Source organism: Pelophylax lessonae, assembly GCF_965119305.1.
Source record: "Pelophylax lessonae genome assembly, chromosome: 2".
NCBI classification, from domain to species: domain Eukaryota; kingdom Metazoa; phylum Chordata; class Amphibia; order Anura; family Ranidae; genus Pelophylax; species Pelophylax lessonae.
Window position 1 is genome coordinate 38,851,896 of NC_138769.1, and position 16,087 is coordinate 38,867,982.

General features: G+C 43.3%; 1 protein-coding gene across 1 annotated transcript in view; it reads left to right on the forward strand.

Annotated features, from left to right (window-relative positions):
• The window catches only part of LOC309545720 (cell surface glycoprotein CD200 receptor 1-B-like), a gene marked incomplete at both ends in the record, with an annotated part of 40,849 nt that overhangs the window by 23,221 nt on the left and 1,541 nt on the right, over positions 1-16,087 (forward strand). Inside the window, one exon of the mRNA XM_082245055.1 lies at positions 14,427-14,672. Within this exon, the coding sequence (XP_082101181.1) occupies positions 14,427-14,672 (246 nt within the window). The remainder of the gene's footprint in view (positions 1-14,426; positions 14,673-16,087) is intronic.

The window sequence follows — 16,087 nt, forward strand, 5'->3', positions numbered from 1 at the left end:
AAGGCAGCTGTAGTGTCAGCAGCGACAGTAGGTCCACAAGGTCAATTGGCAGGTCTGTGCGGGAGAACCTCAGACCAAACAGGAATAAACATAACCGCCAATTGCGCTTAACTTCCTTAAAACTAAGAGGTGTATATGCTAATGCCAGGAGCCTAGCTAATAAAATGGATGAGTTGGAAATGTTAGTACATGAGGAGGACATAGACCTTGTGGGAATAACAGAGACTTGGTTCGACCCCTCACATGACTGGCTGGCCAATATCCAAGGGTATTCGGTGTACCGGAAGGACAGGGTAGGAAAAAGAGGGGGAGGGGTATGTCTCTATGTCAAGAACAATATAAAGGTGACAGAAAGGAGTGACATTACGGATGGGATGAGCATGGATTTAGAATCTGTGTGGGTTGAACTCCATAGGGAAGGAGAAAAGGGGAAAGTAATTGTGGGGGTTTGCTATAGGCCACCTAACCAAGGGGAGGAGGTAGAGCTGGAATTTTTAGCACTAATGGGTAAAGTGGCAAAATTGGGATCAGTCATCGTATTGGGGGACTTCAATTACCCCGACATTGACTGGGAAGAGGGGACTGCACACTCACAGAAGGCCCGCCTATTCACGGAAACCTTACTGGATAATTACATGTCACAGTTGGTGGATTCCCCCACCAGAGAAAACGCAGTCCTGGATCTATTGCTCACTAATGACCCAGACATAATCTCGGAGGTAGGAGTCCAGGACAACCTGGGCTCTAGCGATCACAGGATGATCACATTTAGTGTAAATAACAACATAACAAGACAAGTGGGGAACATAAGAACCCTAAACTTCAGAAGGGCAAACTTTCCAAAATTGTACTCAATGATGGAAAAGGTAAACTGGGACCAAACCCTGGGATCCCTGACCACAGAGGAAAAATGGGAATGCTTTAGGAACATATTAGGCAAAGGCATCTTGCAGTGCATTCCTATGGGAAATAAATTTAGAAGAGACAAAGCCAAACCTGGCTGGCTAAACTGTAGCGTCATAAAACTTATTAGGGGGAAAAAATTGGCCTTCAAGAAGTATAAATCAGAGGGCACAGTATCGGCTTTCGAGCAATACAAGGAGGCAAATAAGAAAAGTAAACAAGAAATCAAGATGGCTAAAATCAACTTTGAGAGACAAATAGCGGAGGATAGTAAAAAAAACCCAAAGAAATTCTTTAAATATATCAACAGCAAAAAAACTAAGGCAGAGCATATTGCACACATAATTAACAATGATGGGAGGATGGTTACAGAGGACACTGAAAAAGCAACCGTGCTAAATGCTTTTTTCTCGTCAGTCTTTACACAGGAAAAGGAGGGGTACACTGACCATGACTGTATGGTTAGTAGTAATAAACAGGACTTGCCACCATGGCTAACAGAGGGGGAAATCAGGGAAAGGCTGGATAAACTTAACACAAACAAATCACCAGGACCGGATGGCATACATCCGAGAGTACTCAAGGAACTCAGTAAAGTTATATCGAGACCACTGTTCCTGATCTTTGCTGACAGTATTAGGACAGGAGATGTACCAGGGGATTGGAAGAAAGCTAACGTGATTCCAATATTCAAAAAGGGCCAGAGGCATATCCCGGGAAATTATAGGCCTGTCAGTTTGACATCAGTAGTATGTAAACTTCTGGAGGGGATGATAAGGGACTATATTGTAGAGTTTGCTAAGGACAACAACATCATCAGCAGTAATCAGCACGGGTTTACAAATGGGCGTTCTTGTCAAACCAATCTCCTTACATTCTACGAGGAGGAGAGCTGTGAGCTAGATAGGGGGAGACCAGTGGATGTGGTGTACTTGGATTTCGCTAAGGCGTTTGATACAGTTCCCCACAAGCGCTTAATTTATAAAATAAGGTCTGCAGGTATCGATAGCAGGGTTTGCTCTTGGATACGGAACTGGCTAAAAAGGCGGGTCCAAAGGGTAGTAATAAACAGCGCATACTCAGACTGGTCTGAGGTGGTAAGCGGGGTCCCCCAAGGCTCAGTCCTGGGACCAACCTTGTTCAATTTATTCATAAACAACATTGAGGTCGGGATCAGTAGTTCGATATCAGTTTTTGCAGATGACACAAAATTGGGCAGGGCAATAACTTCACAACATGAAGCAGATATCCTGCTGAATGACCTGGACAAAATAACAGAGTGGGCAACGACATGGCAAATGAGGTTTAACGTGGAGAAGTGTAAGGTTTTGCACTTGGGGACTAAAAACATAAAATCACAATACACGTTAGGAGGGGAGCCCTTGGGGGAATCAAAAATGGAGAAGGATCTGGGAGTATTGGTTGATGATAGATTAGGAAACAGCATGCAATGTCAAGCGGCAGCTTCCAAAGCCAACAGAATATTAGCATGCATAAAGAAAGGGATGCATTCCAGAGATAAGACTATAATCCTTCCACTTTATAAAACTCTGGTCCGACCGCATCTGGAGTATTCCGTCCAGTTCTGGTCGCCAGTCCTCAGGAGGGATGTGTTGGAGCTGGAGAGAGTCCAGAGAAGGGCAACTAAACTAATTAGGGGATTGGAGGACCTTGACTATGAAGAGCGTCTACAATCGCTCGATTTATTCTCCCTGGAGAAGAGACGTCTGAGGGGGGACATGATAGCAATTTATAAATATCTTAATGGGGATCCCAGCTTAGAAAAAAAGCTGTTCATTCGAAGGGATTGCATGAGGACTCGAGGGCATACAATGCGATTAGAGGAGAAGCGTTTTAACCTCAGGCAACGCGGGGGGTTCTTTACTGTTAGGGCAACAAGATTGTGGAATTCTCTAGCACAAGAGGTGGTTTCTGCGGGTAGTATGGTGGCTTTCAAAAGACTCTTAGACTTACATCTCAAGGATCAGAACATTCAGGGGTATGGGAGATGATTACAGCCACACATGCCTACACAGGTTGAACTGGATGGACTATTGTCTTTATTCAACCTCACCTACTATGTAACTATGTAACTATGTATATATGTTCTAGCGCCCGTTAATTTAACGGGCTTAATGTCTAGTATTGTATAAAAGCGTATCACAAACCACCAATATAATATAATTATCCCTAAAATGTACCGTAGTGTATGTGTGGTTATAGTTTTTCTTAAAAAATAAAATCAGATCCTGATACATTTATTATGGCATGTAATAATCTAAGATATGTGCAGACATTTCTATTTAAAGTAAATCTAATGATTGGCACGGGGGAGTGGGGAAAGTTAGCTCAGCTTAGCTCCAGATCATACATCAACACTTCTCTAATAGAGGCAAATTATAACGTTTTCCTGAGATGGTATATATGGTCCCAGTCAGGTTGGCGTCCGCTGTCCAGGGAGCCTCCCCCAGGGTCTTTCGAGGGTTTGGACAGGAGGGAACAGTCCTACATACTTGGTGGACAAGCAAAAAAGTTAGGCGGTTTTGGATCCGCACATACAATTTCATTTATCCTCTCACCCAGATCAACTTAGCGAAGTCTCCACAACAGGCTTTATTGGGGAGGCCGGTTGAGGGGATCCCGAGAAATGTGAAACGCCTAATAGCCTTTATTTTTACAGCAGCAAAGATTTCTATAGTTTGCTCCTGGCGGTCACCGGTGATCCCGTTTGATCTGCTGAAGACTATATTGACCTGGATCATGATTAATGATAGAATGGTGGCCATACCTAAGGATAAGCTAACCCTCTTTGGGAAAATATGGGAACCTTGAATGAAATACCTCCCTGGGCTGTCATGATAGAGAGGGAGAGATTCTGACTCCTTCTATGGAGGAGTAATTGTTAGACAATTGTTGGACACCGACACCTTCTTTTCTTTTCTTTCCTTTCTTTTCTATTTACTCCATTTCTAGCTGCTTCTATCCTTTTCCTTTCTTTTATTGCAACCATACTATGTTACAATGAACTTCTGATTGTCCTAAGTACATACCGTATTTATAGGTGTATAACACACACTTTTTTCCCCTGAAAATAAAGTGCAAACAATGGGTGCGTGTTATACGCCAATATTTTTTTTACCAAGCGTGGGGGGGTGTTAGGGATTGGCAGTCTGGAGGAGGGGTGTCCGGCTTGCCGCCCCGCCTCTCCTGGCCCTGGGACAGCCCTGCCAGCGTACTCTGCAGTTAAGAAAAATCCACCGCCAGCCCCTTTTTATAAATCCTTCCTACATTATATTACATTATGTCATTTAAAAACGGTGCCTCTAAATACCTTGTAAGCTTCCTTCTTTCTGTCCCCTCTCCTCCTCCCGCTCCTCCTCCTCTGAGTGTAGCTTCAGATTGGAGGAGGAGAGCGATCACATGACCGGCCATTAAACGTCACAGGAGAGCGGTCACATGATCGGATATGAAAGAACGGAGCTAACCAGGTATTTACAGGCATAGATTTACAATGACCCTGAATGTAGAAAGCATCTATGAAAAGGGGCTGGCAGTGATTTTTTCTTTTTTACTTTAGAGTACGCTGGCAGGGCTGTCCCAGGAGACTGGGGGTCTCATGGGAGTGCATGGGGGGTTTTAATAAAAGGGGTATGTACTTTGCATGGGGGGGGGACTGTGTAATGTAAAGGGGGCTATATAATGAAGGGGGCTATATAATGGAGGGGGCTATGTACTATTATTTTTAATTGTTTAAATCTTTCTTTCTTGAAATTCCCTTCCTAAAATGAAGGTGCGTGTTATACGCCGGGGCGTGGTATACGCCGATAAATACGGGTATGTTATGATATAATGCCTTCAGTTGAAGGCTATGAAGATAAAACTGTTTAGAAATAGCATTGTTGGATACTTAAATGACTACTGTGAAAAATTAAGGCTGGGGGCTGGGCGAGTCGTCCCCTGCTTCGGGACACAGTTTGATCCCAGTGGGGTGGCGGAGGTGTGTGTATGTGTATGTGGGGGGGGGGGGGGGGCGATACGGCCTGGTCAAACCAGCACTGCTACTGATTGTATTGAACAGATTTACAAATGAAAGACAAAATATATTGTTGAGTTTTGACAGAAGGCACTGAGATAATTGATTTAAATGACATAAAATATATTAACCTCCTAGGCGGTAATCCCGAGCGTGACTCGGGGTTGGTTTTTCATATCAGGAGCGGTAACCCCGAGTCACGCTCGGGGTGGATTGCAGAGAGCGCAGCGGTGTTCTCTTACCTTATCCTGGCGATCCAGCGATGATCTCTCATTGCTGTGACCGCCAGCCGAGAGTCCCGCCGCTCCTCCGTCGGTCTCCGTAGCTCTGATCACTTCCTAGTTCCGTTCCCTGCAGCAGCAATGCTGCATGGGAGCGGAACTAGGGAGGGAAATTCAAAAAAAAAAAAAAAACGTTGCACAAAACACATTTTATATATATATATATATATATATATATATATATATATATATATATATATATATATGTATATATATATATATATGTATATATATATATATGCGCATATATATATATATACACACCGGTATATATATATATATGCATATATATATATATATATATATATATATATATATATATATATATATGTATGTATGTATATATATATATATATATATATATATATATATATATATATATGTATATATATATATATATATATATATATATATATATATATATATATATGCACACACACATATATCTATATATAATATATAATGCATGAATTATAATCTAATCAATAATATAATTTTATTATATATATTATATATTAAATAATAAAATAATATTATTGATTCGATTATAATTCACGTGTTTGTGTTTCAAATTTATCACATCTGGGATGTCTACTAGACTCTTGTTTTGGTCAGGTTTAAGTCAGTAATTACTAAGAATTGTAGGCCTATAATACATAACGCCAAATTTCCATGAAAAGAATTGTACCGCTTTTGGTATGTAATTCCTGACATAATCATACCGCCAGGGAGGTTAATAGCCATTGAATGTTTTGTATACTTGTCTACTTTTTGAAAAAAATAAAAATATTGAAACATAAAGTAAATCTAAACCTAAAAGCAAAATATAATATATTGCAGTTTACCAATCCTTAGATGTGATGGCTGCATTGTTTTTTTTTCATCTGGTGATCTGACCAGTAATTCTATTATCTTTAAACTCCCTTTATCAGACCAAGCTGTCCAGCAAAAAAGGCAGCTAGAGGGTAGAGGCGAGGCATTTACAGGGGTGCTTACAATGATCAGCTTGTATTCATTTATGTAAAACCTTCATCCCAAAAGGAAAAAAAAGAGCTGTTGCTGTAACTGCTTAAAGTGATTGTAAACAATCACCTTGTTAAACAACCCATTGGGTTTAAAATAGAATTGAAAGGAAAATTTTTTTGTATAGATATAAAATAAAAATTATAATTTTTTTTTCCCTTTTTTATAAGTGAGTACCTTTCCTCTGTCCTGAGCTGCATAAGAGGTGATGGGAGGAGAAACAGCAGTACACTGAGCTTCCCAGTGAAAAGCTGTGCAGGGTAGGCGTGTCAGGGCAAGACTGATCATTGGAGGAGACCAAGCTAAGTTCCCAGCATAGCTAGAGACTTGACCATGGTTTGCTCTCCTGCTTAGCGTGGTCAATTTTTTTTCATAGGAAAGCAGAGGGACTAGAGGGAATGCCAGGAATTACACACAAAAGAAGCAATGCAAAGAGAAAAGGAGAGAGACTTCCTCATACAAGTACATGGTACAACAGGCATATATCAGGAATATAAAACGTTGGGGTAAAAAACGCTTTAAAAAGTGTTGAGCTTTACATAACCCCCTGCGTGGGTGACCCCTGCATTGTATTTCCTTTGATTTTCATTAAATTATTGTACCAGAAAAAACTCTTCAGGGTAATTTCACCTTTTCAGAAAAAATAATAAATGCACATTTTTTTTGCAGATAAAAAATGTGCATTTATTATTTTTTGCTGCAGGAGCCTGGAAAGCATTACACCCGTGGTCAGCAGATCTCTGATGCAATGCAAGAATCCTACAGACCTGTCAGTGTATCGCCCTACTCGTACCTCGTACAAGGAAGACGATACATTCTGACAGGAATCATGAATGAACCACAGAGCTCACAGCACCAATGGTAGTTTATTGAAATCTAAAGAGTGAGAGCCACAAAGGCCACTAGACCTTGTAGTGTTCCATTCAGAGGGCACTGTGAGTGAGTGACGTGGCCGGAAGGGCGGAGCCCCGCACAACAGATTTTTTTAATTTTGACAGCTAGTGGATGGAGAAGATCCCCCGCTAGCTGGCATAGTGGGGGAGGGGGAGGTGTGGGGGCTGATGCATTCATAACATGTTACACCCCGAATATGGGTGTAACATGTAACATGTTATGAAAGGTGAACTTATCCTTTAATTTGTTAGTCAACTTCACCTAAATCTTCTAGCCTAACACTACCCTCCCCCCAGACTGACAATGCTGCCATACAAGGGTGTCTCCATTGCTCCTTCATCCAGAGTGGATACACCCTTAGACAGGAAGTATATTACTGGCTGGATCACCAGGTGAAAAGAAAAACTAAAAACGAATGCAATCACCACGTCTAAGGACTGGTAATCTGCAACATTTTTACTTTTTTTGTTCTTGAGTTTAGATATGCTTTTGTAGCGCTCACCCCTGCAGGGACCACTGAGAATAGACAAGTTCCTCTTAGGTAGTACAGAGGCTGCCAGTCACAGAAGCACAGCTCAATCTCAATGCATACTGACAATACAGGCTCAGTCTAGGGATGTCCTTTTGTAATTTATCACTGAATAACTTGAAACAGGAGAGGGGTTCAGACATAACTCCCAACTGTATCTCTCCTGCGCTCGAGTGGTGTGCGGAAAGGTAAATGATCTCGGTTGTTTTTTTAGGCACAAATGGAGCGGTCTTGTTGCCCTCCTCAGGACCAAGGGTATCCAAAAAAGCACTACAAGAGCTTGCCCTTCTATTGTCGTTTTTTTATAGCTCCCAACTGTACCTGGTTTTGAGGGATTGTCCATGATTTTGAGAGACTGTTGCTGGTTTTGAGGGACTGTCCCTAATTTGAAATAAAGTCCCTCTGTCCCTCTTTCCTCCTCAATTGTCCCTCATTTTGGTCCGATCTATAGAGTTGTAAAAAAAATGCACATTTTATCTTTAAAAAAGTGTTTCTCAGTGTGACAAACGCCCATTTGCTGGGACATTCGCCATGGGCTACTGGAGGAGTGTGGAGGCCAGCCTCCTGCCCACGGACTATGGGCCCTGGCTTGTAGGGGAGTTCACCTCTGTGTGGGGGTATATGCTGGAGGACCATGGGGGAGTACTGTTGCTTTGGACTCAAATCCATGTCACCCCAAGATACAGACTCAGACTGGGATCAATGTTACAGGCCTTAAAGCTGCCTGTTGCAGCAGAGGACTTCTCCACATTGAGAGACTAAAGAGATGCTAATGTCGTCTATTGTGGGGATGTGTATTGACAGTTATAATAAAGTGTGTTTAAAATGGAGACGGGCAGTCTGAGAGCCTATGTCTTCTGCTTTCATCGGTTTAGAGGTGGAGTGTGTTCACACTTCTAGGAATGTGTATTCGGCTATGTTTTGGGCTTGTTGTTTGTTGAATTAATTATGATAATGTTGCAGTCTCATTCACCTATTGTCTCTTTCCAGAAGGCCAAGGTATCTAAATTACGTTCTGTATACAATACATTTGCATGATGTAATCAAGCTCCTAAAACTGGATATATATTGGAAGTGAGTTGATGAATAAAGTGTCTTTTGTTTTACCCTTCATCAAGCTTCGGTTGATGTTTTGGGGGGGAATTGAGGGGCCAGGTCACTGCATCACGTGAGAGTCTGGAGACCTAAGACAGAAATACTTGGTATTGGGGATCTGTTACACTCAGTGCTAAACCTTTCATTCAATTTCTAAATTGCTGCATTTGTATATTTCAAAAGCCAATATAAAGAAATAATAGTAGTGGTAAAAATAAAGAAGCACTTATCGGTTAACCACTTGAAGACCAGGGCTTTTCTGGAACTTTTTGGTTAGAAGTTAAAATCAGTATTTTTTGCTAGAAAACTACTTAGAACCCCCAATCGTTATAAATTATTTTTTTTCAGAGACCCTAGAGAATAAAATGGTGATTGTTGCAAGGTTTTATGTCCCACTGTTTTTGCGCAGCGGATTTTTAAATGCAACTTTTTGGGAAAAAATACACTTCAATGATGAAAAAAAAAAACAATAGTTGCCACAATTTTTTTTGTATAATGTCAAAGAGCTGATTTCGCGCCAAGTAAATAGATACCTTACATGCCATGCTCTAAAATTGCGCACACTCGTGGAATAGCGAGAAACTACTATACCTAAAAATCTCCATAGGCAAAGCTTTAACCATTGCTATAGATTACCTGTTTAGAGTTACAGAGGAGGTCTTGGGCTAGAATTATTGCTCTAATGATTGTGGTGATACCTTACATGTGTGGTTTAACTACTTTACCGCTGCTCACTAGAGCTCTACTGCGGCAAAGTGGCTCGATAACATCTGGCAACGTAGACCTACGTCGCCAGACATGCCCCTCTCTCAGCGCCGCGCGCGCGCTGCCGGAGGCTCGCCCCCACTGTATTCAGAGCGGGAGTCGGGCCAGGGGAGGAGTGGTGGTGATCACCGCCGCTCTTCCCCAATCGTCGGGGAATCATGTGTGGAGATCCGCCCGCTTGTGTAAACAAAGCAGGCGGATCTCCTAAGGGACAGGCAGGGTCAGATTGCAGGGTTCAGCACAGCTGAACCTGCGATCTGTCCCTGTGTCACTCAGTCACCTCCCCCCACACACGTTAGTAAGCACCAGGCATACATTAGCCCCTCCTTCCCCAATAAAGTTAACCCCTTCCCTGCCAGTGTAATTATTACAGTAACAGTGCATATTTATAGCACTGATTACTGTAGTAATGTCACTGGTACCCCCAAAAGTGTCAAAAATGTCAGTCAAGGGTCCGATCTGTCCGCCGCAATGTCGCAGTCCCGCAAAAAAAAACGCAGATCGCCGCCATTACTCGTTAAAAAAAAAAAAAAACGACAGAAATCTTTCCCTTAGTTAGTAAACGCAATAACTTTTGCGCAAACCAATCAAAATACGCTTATTGCGATTTTTTTTTACCAAAAATATGTAGCAGAAAATACATTGGCCTAAAATGATAAAAAATTTAGATTTTTACATTTTTTTTTGGGGGGGGGGGGGATTTCATATAAAAAAAATGTGAAAAATATTGTTATTTTTTCAAAATTATCGCTCTTTTTTTGTTTATAGCGCAAAAAGTAAAAATCGCACATGTGATCAAATAGCACCAAAAGAAAGCTCTGTTTGTGGGAAAAAAAGGACGTAAATTTAGTTTTGGGTACGGCATTGCATGACCGCACAATTGTCAGTTAAATTCGCACAGTGCCGAATCGCAAAAAGTGGCCCAGACGTAAGACAGCAAAATCCTCCGGTGGTAAAGTGGTTAAACACTGTTTACATATGTGGGCAGGACGTATGTGTTGGCTTCTGCGCGCACTTCATTTTCACTACATTTTTTTCTGTATTTTTTTATTTTTATTTTTGCACTGTTCCTTTTTTTGGATCACTTTTATTCTTATTACAAGGAATGAAAATATCTTGTGTAATAAAAATAAGCATGACAGGTCCTCTTTTTTGAGAGATCTGGGGGTCAAAAAGACCCCAGATCTCTCATTTACCTCCAAGGGCATAGAGACGAGTGGGGGCCATCTTTGGCTCTCTTGACTTCCTGCCCAGCAAACGGCTACATCGGATCGATTCCGGTCTTAACCGATAGGGGTACCTCTCCCGCCGCCTCTAAAAGTGATTCTGCAGCAAATACGCCTGCGGGACCACTTTTATCTGACGCAGAATCACCCATAGCAAAAAACAATACTGGGGTTATGGTAGCTAGCTGCTGCCATAACAATGGTATTTAACATCAAAGTAATGACGTATTTTTACTATGGGTCGGTCGGCATCATTTTTTTTTGTATATTTCTCCTTTACGGGGGGCATGGCAGGGGATGTGTCCTATGCCTACATAGCTTTGCTAATTGGTGTCCCTTGTTCCCATCTCAAAAAGTTGGGAGGTATGGTTCAGGATACTCCAAAACAATCAACAGGAGGACAAACTTCCAGCACAGATCTTTATAGCTGCAGTCACACATGAAAGCCTCACAGTAGGTCTTACTCACAATGTCCCAGGACTGCCACCCACCTTCCACAGATAGTTCCTTGGTGAGGGAGATAAAAAAAAAAAATTCTCCGGGCCAGGACTTCAGGACAATGCCCTCCAGCAATTATTCATATTCCAAAGCCCTAAGCAGGTACTGCAAACCAAACTGCAATTCTTGTCTTAGTATAGCTGCCTCCCAGGGACAGCAGCCCCAGGAGAACTGGAACCCTCCCAGCAGAGAAAGAAAACTCTGCTCAGGTCTCCCAAAACATTTATCATCTCCTCAGCCACCTGGACGCCCCCTTCCAGGGATTAGCTAAGACATGGTAAATATTCATAACTGGATGTTTGACTCTCTCTGGAAGCTTCTCCCAAAAGCAGGTAGGAGAAATCAAACACCCACATTAGGAAGCCCCGACCCAAAAGAAAATCTGCAGATCACTGCTCCACTGACTAGAGTAAGGCAAAAAACGAAATTAGGGCTAAGGACCCAAATAGAAGAAAATGCAACAAATTAAATATCTAGTAACTAATTTTATTAATCTTGATTTCCTCTGTAGATAAGTTATAGGAAATGGTAAGCTCTTCCCTGTTCTGGCCAAAAGGTACAGGGAAAAAATCACTAAATTGCTCTTCCAGGGAAAGAGTAGAATATTTATACATTTATGTACATCCTGGCTTTGCAATTTACCGCAAAGTTTTAATACACCATTTTCTACTTTACATTCTGGATAACAAAACTAAAATAAAAAGAAAAGTCTGTTTAATGGCTTTTTTAGACAAGTGGTAACGCTTACCACTTTTCAGAGGGCTTTATAACAGCGACTGGCAGGTGTTCAGGAGACGCTACCCTGGTGCTTTTTTGTGGTTTTTTTTTTGCTTTTTTTTTTAAATTGCAGAACAGAAAATTTTCATTGTGGGACCATGCCGCAACTGTGAGCCAAGCATTTGGCTCATGGTTGCGGTGAGACAAAATTTATGTCAATAGCTGAGTTTGTCCGGTGGTGCCACCTGTCAAACTCTGCAGCCCAGGCAAAAAAAAAAAAAATGGCCGTGGTCACGGCATGTGTACAGCCCTATCAGGTAGTAATGTTAGAACTGTGGTGGGCAGCCAGAAACCCCCCCAACCACCAGTGTGAAAGAGTCTGTGGCACAAGGGAACACTCACAACACTCAATGCCAACAGCGTGTAGTGGAGCAGGTATCTGCCCAAGTGACAGCGTCTGTCTAGAGGGGCAAAATGCAGCCTGGCCATCTCCTACCCAAACAGGAAGATGTCCAAGATGATTTGGAACTCTTAGCTTTATCTTCTCATCTGGAATCTTTCCCTGCCATTAATACTGTCCCTGACAGACAGATGACCTTTCCCTACACGACCCACACGCGAAATGAACGCCAAACCTGGATTCCAGGGCCTTAAATAGGCTTTGCCTGACCCAAGATGGCTGCTAGAGTCACATTGAGTGACAACATCCAATTGTATACCTTCCCCAGTGACCCTGGAAACCATAGAGGAACCATATTCCTCTTGACTTTCTCTCCCACTACTATGGCATTGGGGTTGAGCGCCACCTGCATTGGAGAAAATAGACTGCACCTGCCTACAAGCCCTTTGGCAGTTATAAAGGCAACTTCCTGACTTTTTCCTATAGCCAGGCCTTGTTTCCACCAGTGTTCTTCAAGGTTTTCCAATATTGTAATTCTTTTTACAATATTCTGTGTGCTTTAATTTAAATTATGTGTATCCTTTACTTCCTCTGTACCTGGGGACTAACAGAGCTGCAGACAGGAGCATTTACATTACCTGTTCTCTCTTCTCATTGATTTCTTTTATATTAGCTCTGACACTCCCAATGGGGGATTGACTTGAATCAACCAGGGTGCAGGAGTGGTAAACAGTTACATTGTAAGTGCAGCCAATTATTATTATTAATTTTTTTTTTTTTTAGTGGGCAAAGATTAGAACCCCATTTTGAGTTATTTCTGTAATGACACCCAACACCACCCTACCCGCATCCTCTAAAACCAAAGATGAGATTACGTTGGCTTGGGCTCACACAGTACAATGCTGCAGAGAATGTTTCTGATGACATAATGTCAGCTCTGCTCTCTACAGTATTTAGGTTCGCCCGGGTCGGAAAAGAGGATCCTGCTGTCATGTGACTGCCCAAAACACATTGGGAATAAAGGTATGGACACTGGAAAGGTATAAACATAATGGCAGAGGGTGGGTGGATCGGGGGTGGGGAGAAATGTTGCCACACCTGGAGTTGGGCTTTGGGAGAAATAAAGTATAGGTGCACTTTGCTCTTTATTTACCATACATTTCCTTTTATTGTGGTAGTATTTAGGCTTTGTCACTGTATATAGTTCTATCTTATGTACAGATATGATTAAGCTCTGGAGCTCTGGACTTTTTTTTATTTTGTTTGTTTTAAAAATCACCCCTGTGTTAGTTGCAGCTTATGCAATCTAAATCTAAGAGGTTTTCTTTTTTAATTTGTTTATTTTTACTACCTGAACCCTCCAGATCCAGTGAGCTTCCATCCTTAGTGTGGGCATCTGAAGCTCCCTGGTGCAGTTGGCTATTAAGCGCGTGCCTCCCGATCTCGCGCCTGTGCAATAAAGCGCAGCGCACTCTGTGTACTGCAGGTTCCCCGTGGAGTCCTGGGATTGATAATACATATACCAGGAGCCAATGGGCGGCTGAAAATGACGTACCTCGCGGCGGTGAGGTACAGAGGAAGTTGAACTTTTTAGTGACCTATAAGTGGTAAAATGCTTTTAAAAAAGAAAAACATTCTGAATATTTATGGCAATGTGGTCAGCAACGTTGGGGGCCAAAATTCAAATACAGGGTGGAACTCCACTTTAAAAAATAATTCCTGGTATGGATGTTTTTACGTAGTTGCATTGCTCCAGAAATTGGGACCCAGAATTTAGTGGAGATTACTGAAGTAGTGGTGTCTACTACACTGATTTCCAGCTTTTATAGGGATCCCACAGGTATGGAACATACATACTTACATTGGTCCAATCTGGGTCCAACTAAGTGTAATTATAAAAAAAAAACATCCATACTACTTCTTTAAAATATTAAAACTAATTTCCTACTCCTACAATGCATATTTCAAAGAAGGTTTTATCCATCTGTAAATGTTATAAGCCATTAGCAACAATTATTTAGTAATATATGGTTTAGTAATTTCTTCCTCCTTATTCCTTCAGCTCAGCCCTCTGTGTCTCTGGATATAAAGAGTGATGGATCTCCGGAGTGTAGAGCCATTGGTGGATTCCCACCTGCAGAGATCACCTGGATCCCCCGCTCAGATGATATAAACACTACCGAAATTAAAGATTTGAATGATACCTGGACAGTGATCAGCACATACAAGTCTGTTAGAGACGATCTGACATGTTTTGTGTCTCATCCTACATTTATGGATCTCTGGAGCCAGTCAATTGTATTACCAGGTAAAAATGGTGAATGTATGTAAAGCAGGGGCGTACCAAGGGGTTGGCCAGAACGACGCCCGCCAGGGGCGCAGGCCGAGGGGGGGGGCACAAAAACATTGGCAGTGTAGCAGTGAATTACCGCTCCTCCGTTCAGCCTGCGCCCCCGGCGGCCGGCGCCCTCCCCCCCGCTCCAATCCCGGAGCTCTCACAGGGCTTCGCCTCCGCCCACATGACAAAATCAGTCGGCTCCTCTACGCAGCTCCAGGCAGTTCAGCGTCGGATGAATGAACTGCAGCGATGGAAGGCCTGGCTGGCCTCTCAGGTACCAGAAGAATTAGAAGAAATCTTTTAAAATTAAATTCTCCATGTCACCCCCTCACTCCCTGTAACCCCCCCCCACTCCCTATCACCCCCTCTCACCCCCCTCACTCCCTGTTACCCTCCTCTCACTCCCTGTCACCCCCTCTCACTCCCTGTCACCCCCTCACTCCCTGTCACCCCCCTCTCACTCCCTGTCACCCCTCTCACTCCCTGTCACCCTCCTCTCACTCCCTGTCACCCCCCCTGACTCCCTGTCACCCCCTCTCACTCCCTGTCTCCCCCCTCACTCCCTGTCACCCCCCTCTCACCCCTCTCACTCCCTGTCACCCCTCTCACTCCCTGTTACCCCCCTCATTCCCTGTCACCCCCCTCACTCCCTGTCACCCCCCTCACTTGCTGTCACCCCCCCTCACTCCCTGTCATCCCCCTCTCACTCCCTGCCACCCCCCTCACTCCCTGTCACCCCCTCACTCCCTGTCACCCCCTCTCACTCCCTGTCACCCCCTCACTCCCTGTCACCCCCTCTCACTCCCTGTCACCCTGTCACCCCCCCCCCCCTCACTCCCTATCCGCCCTGACTCCCTGTCACCCCCCCCTCACTCCCTGTCACCCCCCTCTCACTCCCTGTCACCCACCCCTATCTCTCTCTCTGTCACCCGCCTTCTCTCTATCTCTCTCTCTCTGTCACCTGCCCTCTCTCTCTCTGTCACCTGCCCCCTCTCTCTCATCCCCCCTCTCTCTCTCTGTCACCCCCCTCTCTCTGTAACCCCCCACCCCCATCTCTCTCTGTCAAACTCTCTCTCCCTGGGGGGGGGGGGGGGGGGGGTGATACAGTTCCTCGCCAAGGGCGCTGGAGACCCTAGGTACGCCTCTGATGTAAAGTATGTTATATTCCCCTAATGGACATAATACATCCAGCCTTCTTACTCTACAAGGTGTACAATCAAAAGCCAAATGTTAGTGGATCCCACTCTATGGACCTCAAAGTTCTTTCCCATATAGCTCAAGCAGACACAGCCTATATGATAGTGGCAACTCTGCTCCAAATTCAGAAGTGCAACAGTGTTACCACCCCATCACTAGAAGTGGCCTTAGGTGGACTTCACTGGCAG